Below are 20,624 nucleotides of genomic sequence, written 5' to 3'. Positions count from 1 at the left end.
CGAAACTAAATAAATTTTAGTTTGAGACTTTTGCGCGTTGAACTGTAAACCACATTGACTACAGTCGTGCAAACCAGAATTTGATAATGAAAATTACCACATGTCATGTCTTGTCAAAGATTATCTGAATAAGAATTGACTGATGTGAATCCTTTGACAGCCGTTAAGAACCTCATCGAACAGATTTGGGATATGATTGGCGAGGACATATTATTTAAAGAGACATCTTCATGTCATAATCCGTATATGTTATTGTTAATGCACAATGTGCGAATATTCCCCAGGATAAACTGTAAAGAGTTTAGGTCGTCAACATGGATTGTGTTTACAGTGTCTAACGAAAAAGGCGGTTACACGAAATATTGACTACAAACTGCATATGGCGAAGATCGGGCATCTTTTCTTTACATTGATCATATGGAATACTGGATGGATATTTAAGCATTAAACTATCTTCCTATGGCATTAATAGTCTATATAGATGACAGAGCTTTGCACACAATCGTCATAATGCGCGCTAGCTTATATTTACATTATCAACTCATTTAGGGTTTCTGCATTAACATTGTTTAAACTAGACTAGGAAAACCGTTTATCAACGACAACTTCATCCACGAGATGGAACAGCCATTTTGACGGTGATCAGTTGACGTCACCCCACGTCAACATTAGTGTCGTCATGATGGCCATGTTTTGGATGTCAGTTAAACAGTCATATGCTTCACTTCTCCTTGGTTAGTTTATATAGTAAAAGTGACAAGTAAATGAAAAGATAGTGCTTTATTTGACAGATATACATTAAATTGAATGATATTTTCCTTTGCACTTTTTGTCGCTGCATACTTCGCGACAAAGATTTAAACGAGAATTAAGAGTATTCAATTTACAATAATTTCACCTGGCTTTCACTTCACTATTTTAGATCTAGACAATGAGTCCAGTATTAATGGTCGTTTCTAAAAGTGTACTAAAAATGTAAACTGTTTAAGAATGAAATTTATACGTGTTCCATTACTAGGTTGTCCAGTAGGGATGTACGGTGACGGTGACTGTACTCAAGTATGTCCGGCGACCTGTTACGGAGGGAACTGTAATCCGAAAACAGGGAATTGTTTTTGTAAGTAGCATTTAATATATGTATTGCGAAAGACTACCGTACTAAAAGTTTACCTTGTTGCATGTAACAGTGTAAGAAATGAGGTGATGTTGGGGTGGGTGGTGTTAACTTTCCTGCTTGTAAAAGGGAAAATAAATTCACGTCTTTAGGTTTAAATATAAGGATTACACAAGCACTTGATAAATATTTGTGTATACAAGGCGCATTTGCGTGCAGGTCTCAACTTCAGCTGTCATTAAAACCGTTTTAATACCGATGTTATAGCAACTTTCAATGGACATTCAGACTAACGAACCCCTGTAATTATATATTTCATCTTTCGGTATACTAAGTTCATATACTGGATTCGATTTGATGCAAACTTGTTCTATATACTTTTCATATTGTTGTCCTTGACGTTATGGCGACGTGTGTGAGAACGCCTACTCCACATATTGTAAAGATGGACGGACTGTGTGGTAACGATTTCGGGGTTTGTCTAGGTTGGTGTCAATGACCTTTGTCTCAGGGAGAAAGCTACACCTGTAATATAAAACAAGAGCATAAATAACGTCATCTTGCCAATATCGATTTACGTCCATTATCATCATCATAACTCCTCATAATGTCACTTTTCGTTTTTAAAGTTCATTTATGTATGAAAACAAAACTGTTTGCTTACTATGTGAATTTGCCTTGTCTTATTTGGTCTTATATCAATAATCTATATGACGTAGACAAATTATTCGAAGTACTGTAATATATTCTAATGTTAAAATCTTTAAAGAAAAGTATTCTATTTTGGAAATCGGATTTATATGTATTTCAAACAGGAGAGATTTATCAGGCAAAACCTTAACATATACACGCCATCCATATCATATGATCATGTATGATATTATTTTATATTTACAGTTTGCACTGACATGGACTCGATAACCATGTTTTCTAGTATTATCATTATCAGTGCATAATGTTAGCACAACACGCGCTTCGATTCTATTGTTAAGTGAATAGTCGATGGCGTAGCAACGTTGGATCATGACCCCACTTTTGGCGGGAACATATGAATGACTCGATTCCAATCAGCTGTTCAATCGAATTCGTTGACGATGACGGGAGAGAAAAAAATATGTGTATTTTAATAAAAAAAATATGCAACTTCCGCGGGAATTAATAATATTCATTTACTTGAAAAACTATAAATATAAGGATAGATGTTTATTTTGTTGAGGTTATGAGGGTATAATGATAATGGAGCCCATGTTAATTTTATGTAACCCGGCTTCGCCGGGGTTACATAATTTACACGTGCTCCATTATCATTATACCCTCATAACCTCAACAAAATAAGCATTTATTTCTTAAATATTTCTAATCCTAATGTCATCCAAACTGAATCAATCAAGACAGCGAGTTACATATTGTTTGTATACATCATTAGAGTCTTACAATAAACAGTAGTGTTCAACTCAACAAAAGTGTTTATGTTTCGATAATACATAGATATGAACATGGATTTGTTTACAGATTGTGTTGACGGAAAGTATGGCGTTACATGTGACATGGACTATTCTGGTAACTGTAAAGATCCGATATGTGACAGAAACACTGGGTACTGTTCTGTTAATATATAAACAGTTAACAATGGACTTATTAAAAGTAATGAGAATATCCAAGTATGTATCATTTACCAAAACTGTTACACAAAGGGAACATAATCTATAAAACGTTTTATACAAAAAGTCTCCTCTTCTAAGTTGTTTGCCACGTAGCCTTTCACGAGAAAACAATTTGCATTTAATCTTCCAGTCATTGTCTTTTGGCTACGTAAACTTTGTTTTTACCAGTAAAATCTGGATCTATATATATTGGATACCCTACCTATACAGTGTCCAGTGGTCACACTCTATCCTTACAGTGCATTGAACAAGCCACACGAGCTGCCGTACGTCCCAGCAACGCATTCTTAAAACATAAACAAAATCGAGGTACATTTCTTGCGACTCATTCTTAAAAAGTAAATCAAATCATGTAACATTTTCGGCGACACATTATTTAAACAAAATCTAATCTAAGTCAATATTATTATATCATGTATGATATTATTTTATATTTCTATTCCTAATGTCATCCACACTTAACCATATAAAAGGGCGAGTTATAGATGGTTTGTATACATCACTTGATGTCATTTATTACCTGCGTGGCAAAATTCTTACAATAACCAATAGTGTTCAACACAACAAAAGTGTTTATTTTTCGATAGCAAATAGTATGAATATGGATTTGTCTACAGATTGTGTTGACGGAAAGTATGGCGTTTCTTGTGACATGGACTGTTCTGGTAACTGTAAAGATCCGATATGTGACAGAAACACTGGATACTGTTCTGGTAAGTAACAAACAATTGATATAATAATACTATTATCCAATAATATATACTATTTCTTTAAATCATCATAAAGCCCGTTCTTGGTAATTTTAAAAACTGTATTAATTTAGTTAAGGATATTAGTTTCCAATCATCAGTGTGTAGACGGTTATTTGCACAAGTCATTCTTTTAAATCTGACTGTAACTGTATAATTTCACAATATTTCGTAAATCATATTTTGGCAATGGTAGCAATGTACTGCGAGATGGCAAAACTTGATCAACGCAAAATTAATCGGCAATACGGTATTGTGAATGTTCAATCAACAACAACATCTTTATTATTTGGTGACTCCTTTATTTTTTTTAATAGTTAGTACTTTGACTTAATTTTGGTTAAGATTTTAAGAATGTGTCGCGGGGAATTTGACTTGGATTTGATTTATGTTTTAAGAATGTGTTGCCGGAAATGTTACTAAATTTAGTTTATGTTTTAAGAATGCGTTACCGGGACGTACGGCAGCTCGTGTGGCCAGGCTTGTTCAATACACTGTGCGGATAGAGTATGCACCAAGACCAATGGAAACTGTATAGGTATCTGTCTGCTTTGTCCCGCATTACTGTTCGTATCCTATTATGTAATCGTGTTCGTTTTATATGTCTTGATAAAGGGGCAGATCGCCTTGACAATTTGTTTTGTCCACACGGTTGAAATTACTTCCTTGTCCCATAGTAGTCCTTATACAAATATATAATACCTGATAATGTGAATGCCAATATCGGTTTCACTACACACTCCCAAGATTTTATGAACATTTAAACTTTTTCAGAAATTGTGTAAAAGTGAATTTAAGTATATTTCACTAAACAAACCTCAATAGCTTTCCTGGTAATGTGTCGCTGGGAAGTACGGCAGTAGATGTGATCAGGACTGTTCTGTACACTGTAAGGGTGGCTTGTGTCGCAAAGACACTGGGAACTGTTCTGGTATGTTATAATATCCATTACACATATAGTAGAAAAATTATTCATTAATTGATGCAAATATTTTCTGTTGAGGTGTTATTATCACTCAAAAAGTAACAGGAAGCGTTTATGCTTTGTAAGGTTCAACATTATTCTTCTCTGTAAACCTAATGAATGCTATAAACGTGCTTGATTTTCTTCATAGCTTATTTATACCATTTTTAAATACATAATTTCTATTTACATGTTACCTGTTTTAGAATGTACCATAGGGAAATATGGTGCTAGTTGTGACCAGGACTGTCCTGTAAACTGTCGGGACGGATGCACAATGGACAACGCCAGATGTGTAGGTACGATCAAGGACGTTTATGAGAGGGATAAGTCACACTGGGTTCTTAAGCACTTAACTAATTGGTGTTGAACTACATCTGGACTTGTTTACGGCATAGTGCTATATCTACGTCCTGCCAAATAATCACCGAACCGTTGTAGTTTAAGCCTGGCCTTGTTGCGTTAAGTAAATACATTAAATATGGTAAGGAGACTAGATCTGACAATCAGAATTCTAACTGACTCCTTGCAAGACTGATGTATTACGACTTCAGTTGAAACGTTTATACGTTTGGTTGGTTAATTACTCCTGTTTTGGTTTTCCGAATGAACGTATCAACCATAGTTAACTAACATAGTATTACAATATCTCAATATTTTTTGGGAAAAAAAATACATTTTTAAAAAACTGACTTTTACGAACACACATTTGAAATCATTCGTCAATGCTAAATGTATAGGTGTTGTTGTTTCTGTATTTCCAGAGTGTGTTGCTAATAAATTCGGTACTGCATGCGACCAAAATTGTCCTACAAACTGTCAGAACGGTTTGTGTAACAAAGACACCGGGTATTGTGTTGGTAAGTACTTATACAATATACAAAGCATGTCTCGTAGGCGTTGACATGTTTACCATTGTGCCATGTTTATTCTTTCTGTTGGTGGAACCAATTTGTTTCACATTTCCTTAATACTTCGAATTGTGTTTTTACACGTTAATGCAATTTTTGTAATTAAAAAAATTCTTTATTCATATAATTTTGTAAAATTTAAACAAATAAAAATGTACACAAACATCATCATTAACAAAATATTTATTATTTCGTTACATATTACTACACTATATACATATATATACATATATACATTTTATATTTGAAGATTGTGTTGCCGGGACGTACGGCAGCTCGTGTGGCCAGGCTTGTTCAGTGAACTGTAAGAAAAGAGTGTGCACCAAGACCACTGGACACTGTATAGGTAGTAGTCCTTATACAAATATATAATACCTGATAATGTGAATGCCATTATGGGTTTCACTTCACACACCCAAGGTTTTATGAACATTTACACTTTTTGGTAAATGGCGTAAAAGTGAATTTAAGTAATGTTCACTAAACAAACCTCAAAAGCTTTCCTGGTATTATCCATTTTAGAATGTGTCACCGGAAAGTACGGCAGTAGATGTGATCAGGACTGTTCTGTACACTGTAAGGATGGCTTGTGTGCCAAGACACTGGGAACTGTTCTGGTATGTTATAATATCCATTTAAAATATAGTAGAGAATTATTCATTAATTGATGCAAATATTGTTCTGTTGATGTGTTTATTATCACTCAAAAAGTAACAGGAAGCGTTTATGCTTCGTAAGGTTCAACATTTTTTCTTCTCTGTAAACCTAATGAATGCTATAAACGTGCTTGATTTTCTTCATTGCTTATTTCTACCATTTCTAAATACATAATTTCTATTTACAATATCACCTGTTTTAGAATGTACTATAGGGAAATATGGTGCTAGTTGTGACCAGGACTGTCCTGTAAACTGTCGGGACGGATGCACAAGGGACAACGCCAGATGTGTAGGTACGATCAAGGACGTATATGAGATTATAAATCTCACTTATAAATCATTGGTACGATTAACAGCTTAACATAACTCAATTGACGAAGCAATGCCAAATTTTGTTTAATTACAGATACATTCTATGTTTCTTAAAAAAAAGAAAAAAAAAGACACGAAACAAATAACGGGTTAGGTAGGTTAAGAAAACAAAATGCTAAATGATATTTGACACTAAATATTAAACAACAATTTTTGGTTATGTTTACTTGAATACAAGAAGGAATATGTATTTTACATTTTACTTTTTAAGGATGTAAGACTGGGAGATATGGAACTACATGTACCTCTGTATGCCCCGTGACGTGTAAAGACTTCGTGTGTGTGATCAACAAACTGGCCAGTGCTTAGGTAAAGTGACATTCATTGATAAACATAAAAAAATATGTCGTCTAAAATATGACATTTCTAATACGCTAATTTTCTGTAACAATTTATCATAAAATTTCAAGATAAGTTTTTCAGCTAATCATATTCATATGAACACAATGATAAACATGGTGACCAAGCCAAATATTGTTATCAAAGTATATGTTTTATTAACTAGATATTTATATTTTATAGATTGTTTACCCGGAAAGTACGGAGCGGTGTGTAGCAGTGATTGTCCAGGTTCTTGTAATGACAACATATGTAAAAAGGAAGATGGACGCTGTTTAACCCAGGGTAGGTACATGTGTGGATGTCTATAGTTACTAACAACATTTGTAACAAAGAAGATGGACGCTGTCTAACTCTGGGTAGGTACATGTGTGGATGTCTATAGTTACTAACAACATTTGTAACAAAGAAGATGGACGCTGTCTAACCAAGGGAAGGTACGTGTGTGGATGTCTATAGTTACTGACAAAATTTGTAACAAAGAAGATGGAAAATGTCTAACTCAGAGTAGGTACATGTGTGGATGTCTATAGTTACTGACAACATCTGTAACAAAGAAGATGGACAATGTCTAACTCAGAGTAGGGACATGTGTGGATGTCTATAGTTACTGACAACATCTGTAACAAAGAAGATGGAAAATGTCTAACTCAGAGTAGGTACATGTGTGGATGTCTATAGTTACTGACAACATCTGTAACAAAGAAGATGGAAAATGTCTAACTCAGAGTAGGTACATGTGTGGATGTCTATAGTTACTGACAACATCTGTAACAAAGAAGATGGACAATGTCTAACTCAGAGTAGGTACATGTGTGGATGTCTATAATTACTGACAACATCTGTAACAAAGAAGATGGACAATGTCTAACTCAGGGTAGGTACATGTGTGGATGTCTATAGTTAAAGACAACATCTGTAACAAGGAAGATGGACGCTGTTTAACCCAGGGTAGGTACATGTGCGGATGTCTATAGTTACTGACAACATCTGTAACAAAGAAGATGGACAATATCTAACTCAGGGTAGGTACATGTGTGGATGTCTCTAGTTACTAACTGACAACATCTGTAACAAAGAAGATGGACAATGTCTAACTCAGGGTAGGTACATGTGTGGATGTCTATAGTTAAAGACAACATCTGTAACAAGGAAGATGGACGCTGTTTAACCCAGGGTAGGTACATGTGTGGATGTATATAGTTACTGACAACATCTGTAACTAAGAAGATGGACAATGTCTAACTCAATGTAGGTACTAGTACATGTGTGTGATGTCTATAGTTACTAACTGACAACATCTGTAACAAGGAAGATTGACAATATCCAACTCAGGGTAGGTACATGTGTAGATGTCTATAGTTACTGACAACTCTGTAACAAAGAAAATGGACAATGTCTAACCCAAGTTAGGACCATGTGTGTAGATGTCTATATCAAGTGTGTTTATCAATAAAATACGGTCCCATTACTTGGTAGAAATGCTACTGAAAGTTAATATATGTACCTGCATTGTGTTGTGATAGTTTTGAAGCTATATATTGTGAGAAAACGCCTCCAAATCTATCTTTCATATCCCGATATTAATCCGTCAAAACTGGTTACACGGCAACATTACATACGACTTGCCAACGAGAAAGTGTTGTACAAAATATTACACGCATACGTTGTCGGAAATTAATCTTGCACAGATACTTGCACAGAGTTGATTTTGTTATGATCGAAATTTCCGATTGCATTTGAAGGCCCCATCCAAACAATAAAAAGTAAAATGAACACAAATTTCAGAAAAAATATTGATACAATTAGTTCTTAAATAATACATGGTAATATATAAATAAATATCCAATAGCAGGTCTGTTTTGCATTAAAAAAAATCTGTTTTATTTACTGGCTCGCTGGTTGGCAGAAAGCCCCAACCTGTCTATAAAGGCAACCTGTCTATAGTGACCGTTTTTCTGTCTCCCCTTCAGTGGTCGTTAAAGACAGGTTTGACTGTATTGTCATAGAGAAATTTGAGATGTTCTTTGTTGTTATATGATTGTATATTTTACCTATAGATGTGTTGATAAGTTTAAAATCTACCCTAAGGCATTGTGGTCTTATTTTTGTGGAGTGACCGACAATTACATATAGTATTCACATGTCAAAGTGTTTATAACCTTCCTTGAGGCGATGGTGTCATTGATAAGCTTAAGTAGATATATTTTCTATCAAACTGTCGATATATTGTCTAGTCGTTTAATTGTGATAATATCTTTATGCTATTAATCTTTATAACATCCGGGTTTACCTATTGGACAATGGTCATTTTATTATAAAAAACCCATGCCTGATTTATAAACATAAGTTGGATTTCCAACCTTCAAGGCGGTCACTACGGATATTTCTTGGATTACCAGATAGTGAACTGTGTGTGAACATTATTCAAATTCGGAATTTTTATAGGGTGGATCGCCATCTACGGACAATTAATTCGGTGTCTACATATTGGATTACCAATACGAGTGAACTTTCATTTTATTTCTATGTAATGTGCCACATATGTTTGATATATGAGAAAGAAATACAATACAAGAGAAAAGCAAATTCCACTTGAATTCTTCGTTTTGTGTCCTGCAATTTATATCATTACCAACGGTCCGAACCGAACTTGAAAACAACACACATTTTCCTTATTAAAATATTGTACAATGTACATGCATACATAGTTTACTACATACCTCGGTAGTTATACATTTTGTATGTACCTATCAAAACGTGTTTACGTCCATGCTTTCTGTCAAGTGTGGATACCATGCACTCGCATACCAGTAAATAATTCTTTCATTTATTAGATTTAACGCTTATCATCGACAGGTCATATATATCGGCGATATAAAAACGTAGTATCAAATTAAAACTTTTGATTTAGCGTAGAGATATACAAAGGTTTCAAAACTGTTTTAAATGCTCTACTATTCAGTGGATTAATAGGTTCCATCATTTTAACTTATTGCAACATAGATTTCGTCACCATGATCAACTGAAATCTACAAGCTGATTCAACCTTACCATAACAATGTCCACTGTCTTTACCACACAATCTATCTTTACAATTTATCGAACAGTCCTGTTCACATTTAACGCCATATTTCTGAGCGATACAATCTGTCGAATGAAACAAATATTTAGAACTCGTTGGAGATTAGATAAAGCATTTTTGAGTAAAAATACCGTATCATTGAGATAATATCTTAATAAAGCAAACATACTTTAAAAATTATCTTTTGCTGCGACACAGTAATTTTAAATAATGCTATATATTTTCCTCGTATCCCGGGGTCTCCGTATACTTTGGAGGCCTCTTCAGTAGCCATATCAGCTGCTCGCTAATTGGCTGTTTATTTTATGTGCATCATTTAATTAACTAGGCGATTTCAAACATAATTATAAGCCCACCCGCAATCCACCCATTTCGTCATCTTTTTTAGTATATCTTGGTGTATTTGTCATAATGTGTAACCAACCACAGGATGCAAACAGTGGTGATATATTTTGCAAAAGTTGTATTTATACATGAGGAATTTTGAAGAATATAATAATATGAATGTTCTTAATAATAATTTGACATTTTTATAAGCTGGTCTTTTCAATTCATATGTGGCTTTGAGTTTTATGTTGAGCAAGCATAGATACATAATATGATAAATAGACCATCTTAGTTCGCGACTACCAGGTGATCAGCACATGTGGAGTACGCTTTGATAGCGTTTACACGTTTATTGTATTTTAAATTTTAATTAATGTTCATTTCAGAAAATAAATAAGAAAAAAATGTTTGAGCTAGCCGTTAAACCCTAACAACTGCAGTTTCCGCTATTTTTCTCATATAATTGATCTAGACATTTCATAGAACAGTTGTGTTAGCATATTTTCCGTATTTCTTAGGAACGCAATCTGCAAGATTGAACTACACCTAGTTAGCGTGTATGATTGAAAATCTAATGAAAATAATAATCGATAAGAATCTAAGGTGATGATAAAAAAGAAATATTTTTTTTTGATAATAATTGGAAATTGCATTTGCATCGTTTTAAAAGAATAGTTAAATTTATTTTTTTAAAGTAAAGTCCTTGAAAATTTGGCATACCTTTTTGTTCTTATCATACTTTAGCTGTTCATTCAAATTATTGTATTGAAATATTAAAATTAAAAAAAAGATAAAAAGGCTGTAAGCCAATTATTGGAAACATTTTTGATTGTTTGCAAAAACAAATATTTACATTTTGCCACTGCGACTTCCATTATTCTAATGATAATCGTGATCTGCATTATGAACCAATAAATGCAGCCTAGACTTGGTGTAGTAATTTCTACATAAATGAATGTGAGTCTTGTTTAATGACACCATGTTAGTCCGCACGGGAAAATTAACATTGTAGTTGAATGAACCAGTTTGGATATGAAACTTATGAAAAAATCTTTAAAATGTCTGGATAATTGAAAGTAGACTAAAAAGCTATTGAAAAACATTGAAATTTTGTTATCTTTTCAATTTTTAATAGGGATTATTTTTTATCACATTGAACTTGAGCGTGACATTCAAATGTTTACTCGCATCTAAATTGTGTTTTACTTTGAACTAGAGAGTAAAATGTAAATATAACAATTAAAGGATTGTTAGATTGCATTTATTAGAGATATAAATGCAATCTGGGTGGCAGATAAATATTCATAGCGCCCTAACGGGCGCTATTCTATTGATCTGCTTCCCAGATTGCATTTATATCTCCAATAAATGCAATCTAACAATCCTTTAATTGTTAAATAAATAAATAGATAAATAAATGAGAAAGAAAAAGAAAGAAATAAAGCTTTTGATGGTCAGTATCCCACACCAAAGATACTGTGAGTCTTTTATCAGAGTCCATTGTAATTACATTCAATATCATAATAATAAACTTTTTATTTATTGAGGATGGATTTACATGTTACGCCAAAGGCTTATCTACCATATGGTCCTCCTGTTAGTAAAACACAATATAATTTGTTAGTTAAAATAGCAGACAAATTAAGCAAATTAATAAACAATCACAAAAAATATCACAGAAAATATACGTATAACAACAGTACAATTATGTATTACAACACATTTAAACGAACAATTTACTAATTCATTTAATCTGGCTACCATTTTGCAATTGGTTTTCGTCCCAGGCGAAGTTCCTTATAATAAAAGTCTAAATATATGTGAGAACAATAATGGTTTATAAGGTACTGATTAACGGTAAGTACACGGATATTGAGATCACATGATTCTCCAGATTTGTTTTCGAGTTAGAAAGTTTTTCGATGAATATTGTTTTTCTGATACTTACCATAACAGTTTCCGCTATCCTTCTTACACTTATTATTTTTGCAAGATAGAGGACACGTTTTATTACAGAAGTCGCCATAACTACCGGTAAAACAATCTGCAAAGAAAACAAAAAGATATTGTGTTGGTTTAATTATTTTGACGTCATATCATAAGATTTAAGACGACTGTTTTTGCAAAAGTAGTCATATACCGGTAAATCAATCTGCAAAGAGAGCAATGTGGTTTTCGCTAACAACGGATTGCAGTAACCCAATAGGTTAATGCTTAATTTCATTCCTTTTGATTAGTTGGAAGTCATATCAATGACAGATTAATTAATTCCAAATCTGCAAAATACTTTTTTCGTGTTTTTAATAAATTTCGACATTGACAATACAATGACCTTTACATGAAGCAATATTGATCAAATTCAGATCATTAATGATCATAACTTTCGGTGAAAATTTTGATTTTTGAAAAAAATGAAAGATTTTAATGATGGAGAAAAAAGTACGATTTAAAAGGTTGGACAGACCGACTGCTACATTTAATACTTTGATAACTTACAGAAACAAGCTCCCGTTGTAGCGTTACAGTTACCACCATAACAGTTCCCAGAACACGCTCTGTCACAATTACCGTTACCGTGAGTTCCGACTTGACATCCTTTAAAGAAGTTAAATATTTGCATGGTTATATGTATGAACTAATATGCAATCGATTGTTTTCTGCATCTAACAATTATAGTACATTTACAAACACCCATATTAACACTCATACATAGACTGATATAAACGTTACATAAAATAAAAAAGACTATTATGTATTATCGAACTCACCCCACACCTGTACCTCACACAACTCCAGAACAGCGTAATCGTAGTACCAGTCGTACCGTTTTGGGGTGTTCCTATAGTTGTACACGGTTACGTATCTCCCTACATACGGGCACTGGTGTGTGATCGTCAACTGTACAGCTGCTAAAGTAGTACTGGTGTCCTCGTAACAGAGGACGCCTTCTCGTGGTGAAGAGGTGATGTTGGATACGTACAGTTGATACCCGGCTAATCTGTACTGAGAGTTACCTAGAATGAAAATTAAATGGTGTTAGCTTCCTTTATATCGTTGCCATCTGTTGTAAATGGCATGTAAGCTTGTAAAACCATATCGCATAATAAGAGCGCAGGCTTCCTTCCCGAACGAAACCAAGCGCGAAGCGTTTCTAAGGTAACACATACGTAAACATGTAAGAAGAAAAAAAAAAACATATCCAACATTCAGGCCTACACACTGACATGTAAAGTTTTTGGGGGCTTCATATGGAAAATGTGGGTAAATCAATCACCATGAATATGATGCTTTGCAGTAAGCTTATTATTTTATCAAACGGTTCAAACGCAATATTTATCCGGCAGAAGCTCAATACTATTGGCCTTATTTGCAAACGTCATTTAATAATTACAACAATTTGTTTCTTTCTATTTTACTTGATCTATTTATTAATAATATTCCATCTGATAATACAATGAACTTTGTTATCGATAGCGGATGGTTTTAAATCTATTTTTATCATCAGAACTATTTTTTCACAGTTTTTGAAATCTTTAAAGATGTTCCACCGCCGACAGAGAATCAATGGTATTCATCATTTGAACAATAATTTGTAGTTAATCGTGTATATACAGGCCTATTTAATACAAAAAATAACATGAAATAATTTATTTCGCCTTTGGTACATGCACAATCAGTACTTCATTCCAGATAGGATATAGTGACACGGAATTTTATCGGGATGCAATTAATATTTTTCATATTTCTAACTTGAAGTAAAATTAGAAGCTCAAACTTTTCAATGGTAATGGTGTAAAGTAAGTAACGTTCGTAACTAAAGACAAAAATTAAATCGTCTTCTCCTGTTTTTGATAGAGAAAAATACCATTTGTCAGCGTTGGAGCATCTTTAAATGGTAAGATATTTTCTAAAGGTGTTTAAATGATATACTCCCAGTGTAAGATGATAAAAGCGGAATATATGTTACGAAAATACAAGTTATTTCTTTTCAAATGGAAATGGGTTGAGGAACGAAAAATAAAGTTTGAATTATACGAGTGAAAAACAAACAAAAAGATAAGTCGGTTACGTTATTTACATGAAATTTACTTTTTTATACATTGCATAAATTACACAAATAATGCCGATACGTGGTGTCCTGTATTGTCTGTTGAAAGACTGGTCAACTGATATCAACAAGTGACATAACAGTTATGCATTGAAGACGTTTGTGTTTAATATATTACTTTCTTTCATGCCTTCACGTGTGATACTGGCTGGTCTAGGGTAGTACACGTCTGAGTTTACCCATGCAATACAGCATCGTGACCTCACAGCGTTAACAAAATTACTTTTTTTCTCACTAAGCTTAAGCTGGGCTTTATTAAATGATACAAACAACCGGATTTGCGTTGAAAATATCACGCAATTTTCATATATGAAGAATTGACTTGCGAGCTCATTTTTTCGAATTTATTTCAAAATGGCGGAAAATCATAGTAGTTTAATTGCGATGACGCGTCGAGGGATCAGAGGAAAATACTCTTTCAGATGTGGATATGAAGGAAAGTTATATTCTACCCTCGGGAATGTTCTAAAATCATTTTGTGGCCCTCGGGTAGAATATCCTTATCCTTCCTTCCTATCCACATATAAAAGAAACTTATAGTATCATTCATTGGTATATAATGGCTGTAAACTAATAATTTGTACATTACCTCGATAATATATTGTGATAGCATTAATGGTGACCAGCGTTCCAAGATCTACTCGCCACCAAGCTGTGTTTGGACCTATAGCCCGCGTATGTGAACAACAACCAGATGTAATAGTTGTTTGTACACAGCCATCCACAGCCTCCTCCGCTAGCCAACGAGCGTTGTCCATATTGCTGCTCTGCTGAGCAGTTCCCGAAATGGCAACGTTACCTTGATAAATACAAATAAATATTACAATACATAATAAATATATAAAAAAGGACTATTTTATTTGAGGGAAATGTAAATATAGTATGTTTCTCAATCCAAATATTATTATGTTTGACACACATTTACATGATACTAAGTAGAAAAATGATGCTGTGAAATAGATCGTTTGATGAAGCCTTAAAAATCTATTATACACATAATCCTTTAGAGAATTAAATTGAGGGAGAGTTGAAGCAATATTTATCACATAATAGGACCGCCCAGCCATGTCATACGGCCATATCATAAATATCGTAAGACACATGTGCAACAACATTACTATGACGTCACAGGTAGTTTTGACGTCATAATCTGTATATGACGTCGCATGATCGTCTTAGTAGACGGAAACGTCACATCCGAGCCGGATTTCTAATGATTTATATAGAGTATTTCTATTATTAAACATTATGAGATAAATAGAATCTTACACTCGTGACTATGATAGGAAAGTTATCGAACTCGTTCAATAATCTGATTTGCCACTCGCCTGGCAAATTATTTGACCTCGTTTGATAAATTTCATATCGCATAGCCACTCATGCAAGATCATCTATGTGTAAGTGACAAACAAATCCAGGATTTCAGAGACAACAACTATTTTTCAAAGATACATCCAAGGCACTTGTGGTGTTTTGTACTCTCTTTTTTGTATATTTTTTCATCACTTCATTCCAATATGAATTTCATCATATCTTTCACGGCTACTATATTCATAACCCGTAACAAATCCAGAAAAAGGATAGGAAACAGGATAGTTTTCATATATATTTAAATTGCAATAGCTTAATGTTTTGTCAAAAAAAAAAAAAAAAAAAAAAAAAAAGAATAAAAAAAAAGAAAAAAAACCCGAAAAAAAAACAGATGTTGTGTTGACGCGTTTCTATAATATTTTCACATATTTTAATCCAAATCACTCCTTATTCCGTACAAATGTTATTCATCAAATATATTTACATTCCAACACTTTTCATTTTTAAGAAGATAACCTGTCCCCAGGAATATAATTAATGATTACATCAAGCAAATATTCTTGTACTTCGGGATTTCATTTGTCTGTGGAGTATATATATTATGCTACATTGCATGAACAACTGTTGTGAAGCTTTCCAAAGGGTCATTAAGACATTAGTAAGGCATGAAATAATATCTCGTTTTACTTATAACACATTGATCATCAACTGTTACTGAATGCCAACATTCAGGACCAGAAAGATCCAAAACTTCGTCTATAACTTTGAGGTGATTTCTTTGAGATTTACAAATTAATGTGATTTTCAATACATGGTCGCGTTATCCGTTGTTTTCACCAACTTACAGATAATTAATACAAGGAAGACAAGTAACTAATGTTCTGATATAATTTTTCTTTCAGAAATCACATCTTCGATAGGTTAAAGCAGACAAGGCGAAAACATGGCAAAATATCTGGATACCATGCCTCTCAGGTCGTTTTACAAAGTGGACGAGTCAAAAAATTAATCCATCGGTGTTACAACTTACAAGGCTTTCATGATATTCAGTAATCTTGTTTGGATCGTTGGTTTCCACTACCAAAAAGCAAAGTGACTGACGTTTCTTTTCTCTCACTTTTTGAGTAAATAATGCATAAGTTATCAAATGATCTGTTTAGGTGTACAAACATTTCCTTTGTTTTTAACAATGGACAGATTATATTGATGTTTCTTTTAACTTATTAATGTCATTATGAATGCGATTATGGAATTGCACATCAGTAAAATTGGAATATATGAGTGTTTGTCTTTGGTAACCTTACACGAATTCGAGCTACAAAATCTTAAACTTTAATCAAAGAGTATTGATTTCAAAATTATAAAGATAATTTTTAAAGATAAAAAAGTCACAATAACAACACAAAAGAACAAAAATTAACAATCAAAATAACTGCCAGAAAACTACATTATAGATTGCTGCAACCTTTTGAAAGTAACATAAAAGAATAGTATGACACTACACAAAACATAAAAAAGAAAAGATAAAATGTCCATTTATTACATAATATCAGATATTTCCTCAGAGAGCTTCTCCATTTGAACTCTTTCCCATAGATGTGGCATTGCAGGGTCGCCGCTTTATGTATGATCTCGTGTTGCCTAAGATACTTCTTTGTCTCGAAAGACTTGCTGCATATGTCACACTGGTAAGCATTCATGTTGGTTTGTTTACAAACATCGTGTTTGATATGGTATGTGAGGTATTTCTTATAATAAAAACTTTTGTGGCAGTCCTCACATGTGTACGATTCTCCAATCCCATGCTGTTTGAGAATGTGAGCATTTAAATTAGCTTTCGTGGGGAATGGCATGGTGCAGTGAGGGCATTTTGTACCTACACCATACCCATACACTCGCATGTGTCTGGGTTAAATTCAACGTGGTGGGGGAAATCCTGTCCGCATGTCTTTCGGGAATATGGCCCTGTAAATACAGAAAGGGATCATGGAATTCAACATATAAAACAATGAATATGGTGATAAAATTCAAAATCAGAAAGTTACCCATAAGCATTGTTATTTTTTAATTTGAAAACACAACTGTTTATTCAACCTATTTTTGTTAAACTAGGCCTAATCGATGACATCAAAGAAGTCATAAAAGCATAATAAACTTCAATTTTAGCTTTTATACAGCGCAACAATAATGTACCGCTAGCCGGCTCGAACCCGCCGACTCTCGACTTACTGATTCCCGCCGCGTCTACCGACACTGGAGCCTAAAACAGACTTTTCCTGCCGCAAGAAAGCAACCGTAATCACTATGTTGCAAAATTAACACCTGCTACATGCGTGACATACTAAATTGTACATGTATACATCTTAATTTGTTACGATAGGAGGTCTTGCAAAATGCAAATGCAATGTAACAGTAAAAAATATAATGTCCCTAACTTATGAAATACAAAAACGCGTTAAAACACCGTCAAATTAGCCAAACCTGAAAATTCATCATACCCAAACCAGTGGTGTCCAAGACCACGCATACCAATGATTGCGTACACTAACTTCAAACGTTCGTTGCTCTAGACACAATGATATCAGGCATCAGAAACTGGGTTGATATTAATTCTTAAAGGATTTCAAAATGATTCTTTTTGTCATTTGGCTGCTCAATCGGGCTGAAATTGTATATATACCCAAATACACCATTGTTTTGAAGAGAAGTGCTGTTTTCTAACTGAAAATCTTGTAGTTTTTCTTCAATAGATTTATAACTAAACACTGACAGTAAATATCTTTTGCATTTTTGGGAACTGCAAACATTTTATCACCGAAACGCAATAGTCATGAACATCATATATTACATGTAAGCATACAAGAACCACAGAGGATTTTGTACCTACCTTTGGTTTCCGAAGCGTAGATTTTCCGCCATCTTGGAATGCGCATACCTAAATACACCTTCGCATACCAAGACACGTTTGACCCCCTGAGTTAACACAAATGTCTTTAATGCATGGTTCTTACAAAACAAGATATCTACATATCTACATTGGAACCCAGTACGTAATCTTACCAACCGACGTTGGCTTTGTTCACTGCATGGACTGACACCATTATCATTGTGAATACACAATTGTCATTCCAGCGATCATGGAATATGGATGCAAAATCAAATATGAATATAGGCATTGGATTATATTCAGTTAGCAATTATACGATAATAAATGCCAATTTGGACAGCGCGTGGTCTTCATTGAATTTACCATTATCCATTTGGCATTCATACTTCCATAATTCAAGGCCTAAGTTTTAAAAACGCCACGGGTTTTCGTTACCCATATTCATATATACAAAAATATGTAAAATCACAGGTTTTGTCCCCAAAATTGTTTGGAAAGAAATAATATAGGTGTTTGGGGTTAATTTGCTGATAAATGAAACATTAGTTTGCGTGATGACAGGAAGTTGAATATCTTGTGTCGTCCTATTGTATTAAGGAAACGCTATCGACGTGACATAGATGATATCGGATAATGGGATTTGTGTTCTATAACTGTTTTAACGAAACAATCATCAAACAAAGACTAGTGTCCATGTTATCCAAGGTATTTCTAACCATTATAAGCAATCATCAAATATTTCATAATCCTGTCGTGTATTCATACTTACTTTCAGATACACCAGACCTCATTACAGCGAAAACGATAACAATGACACATCCGTTTAAACCAGTATGTCCTATCGCCATTTTGTTCGGCTTCACACCAACAAGGAAGTATCGCGTATTTTAAATGTTCTATAAAAAGATGAAATTCTCTAGTCGCATACGGGTAGATATTTGTTTTTATCCTGTGTATCTTATATACACATTCCGCATAAAATAATGTGACGTACTATATACTCGCAGTTCTGCAGTAAACATCGGTTTTAGTGATATTATGTTTACACTCATGGTGACATGTAAGTATTCTCAACTTACACCGACATTTAGATAAACCCTAACTTTGAAATTAGATCGGAAGGTCAGGATCATATCCAATGGGGACAACCTACGTCACCGGAAGTGATATCGGGCACACAAAAACAATGAAAAAACGCCCGCTTCAAGATGAAAATAGGCTGAAATTATGACATAAAAGCAATGCATCTTCTAAACCTATCGCGCGTCAAAGACAGTGTATTGTTAGAGACTCCGTGAAATTATTAGATATCGTCAAACTAGCTCAGATTATGCAAACACCTCGACATAATATTTTCCGACAGCAGGGATATCGGTCACATTTTATTCAATAAAACGTTATAAATTGCAAATAAATCAATTTTGCTGCCACAAAACTGTCCCGTTTACTAATATGTAATATATGACTGTTGGAAGAAAATATCTCATTCATTATATCTGCTTGTGGAGAATCATATACGGTGCTTAATTAGAAATTATGAAAGTGACATCGGTCACACTTAGAACTTTAGGGGTAACGGTCACATCCAAAGTTACGAAAACTGTGGATAAGACGCCAAAATACTTTTTTTGAATTTATCTGATCTTGAAAGACGACTTTTTAACCCCCTATCAGCAAATGGTTAACGAGCTATTGAAATCGCTTTTCGTCTATTGCTCATCATCCGTCCGTCTTTTTTTCCAAAGCGTGGCTATTGGTCACATTTTATTCACCGAAAATATGTCAAGTGTATTTTTTTAACTTTATTGTTATTTACTGATATAAAATACCTTATACATGTATTTCAAGTAGTAGCTATCGTTCATTTTATCCGCTACAAAAGGGACATACCTGTATAACCTAGTTGGTGGTTTGTTGTTTTTGAAAAGGATGTCGTTCACAGGGTAACGGTCACATCCAAAGATTTGGTTTGTCGCTTCGTAAAGATTGCTGAAATATTGCAGCGTTGTTTTCCCTAACTAATCATTCAGGTAAAGAGAAAATACTACCGAGCTACATGGTACACCATTAACTATTATCGTAACTATTTTGTTTGCTGAATACTTTGGTTATTCGTACACTGTATATTGTTTCG

The 20,624-nt window shown here is 33.8% G+C and overlaps 2 protein-coding genes and 1 pseudogene across 11 annotated transcripts in view; 1 reads left to right on the top strand and 2 right to left on the bottom strand.

Annotated features, from left to right (window-relative positions):
- LOC138325026 (cell death abnormality protein 1-like) overlaps positions 1 to 20,624 on the bottom strand; it is a 314,573-nt gene that overhangs the window by 180,927 nt on the left and 113,022 nt on the right. The gene's annotated exons all lie outside the window — the stretch shown is intronic.
- Positions 1 to 20,624, top strand: part of LOC138326108 (fucolectin-3-like) — an 89,395-nt pseudogene that overhangs the window by 34,168 nt on the left and 34,603 nt on the right.
- LOC138326109 (uncharacterized) lies at positions 9,765 to 19,384 on the bottom strand. Its single transcript, XM_069272241.1, has 6 exons — positions 19,260 to 19,384; positions 14,882 to 15,091; positions 12,953 to 13,198; positions 12,681 to 12,779; positions 12,133 to 12,228; positions 9,765 to 9,922 (listed from the first exon to the last, which is right to left on the bottom strand). The coding sequence occupies exons 1-6, from the start codon at positions 19,336 to 19,338 to the stop codon at positions 9,765 to 9,767; spliced, it is 888 nt and encodes a 295-aa protein (XP_069128342.1). The 5' UTR covers positions 19,339 to 19,384.

Source organism: Argopecten irradians, chromosome 6 (assembly GCF_041381155.1).
Source record: "Argopecten irradians isolate NY chromosome 6, Ai_NY, whole genome shotgun sequence".
Taxonomy (NCBI): domain Eukaryota; kingdom Metazoa; phylum Mollusca; class Bivalvia; order Pectinida; family Pectinidae; genus Argopecten; species Argopecten irradians.
Note: the sequence above shows the minus strand (reverse complement) of the source record. Positions and strands in the feature narration are given on the sequence as shown.

Coding starts and splice junctions, on each gene's coding strand:
- LOC138326109 (XM_069272241.1), bottom strand. CDS start 19,338: ATGGCGATAGGACATACTGGTTTAAACGGATGTGTCATTGTTATCGTT. Junction 12,780..12,952: donor GTGTGAGGTACAGGTGTGGG/GTGAGTTCGATA, acceptor ACTTCTTTAAAG/GATGTCAAGTCGGAACTCAC. Junction 9,923..12,132: donor GGATAGCGGAAACTGTTATG/GTAAGTATCAGA, acceptor TTCATTCGACAG/ATTGTATCGCTCAGAAATAT.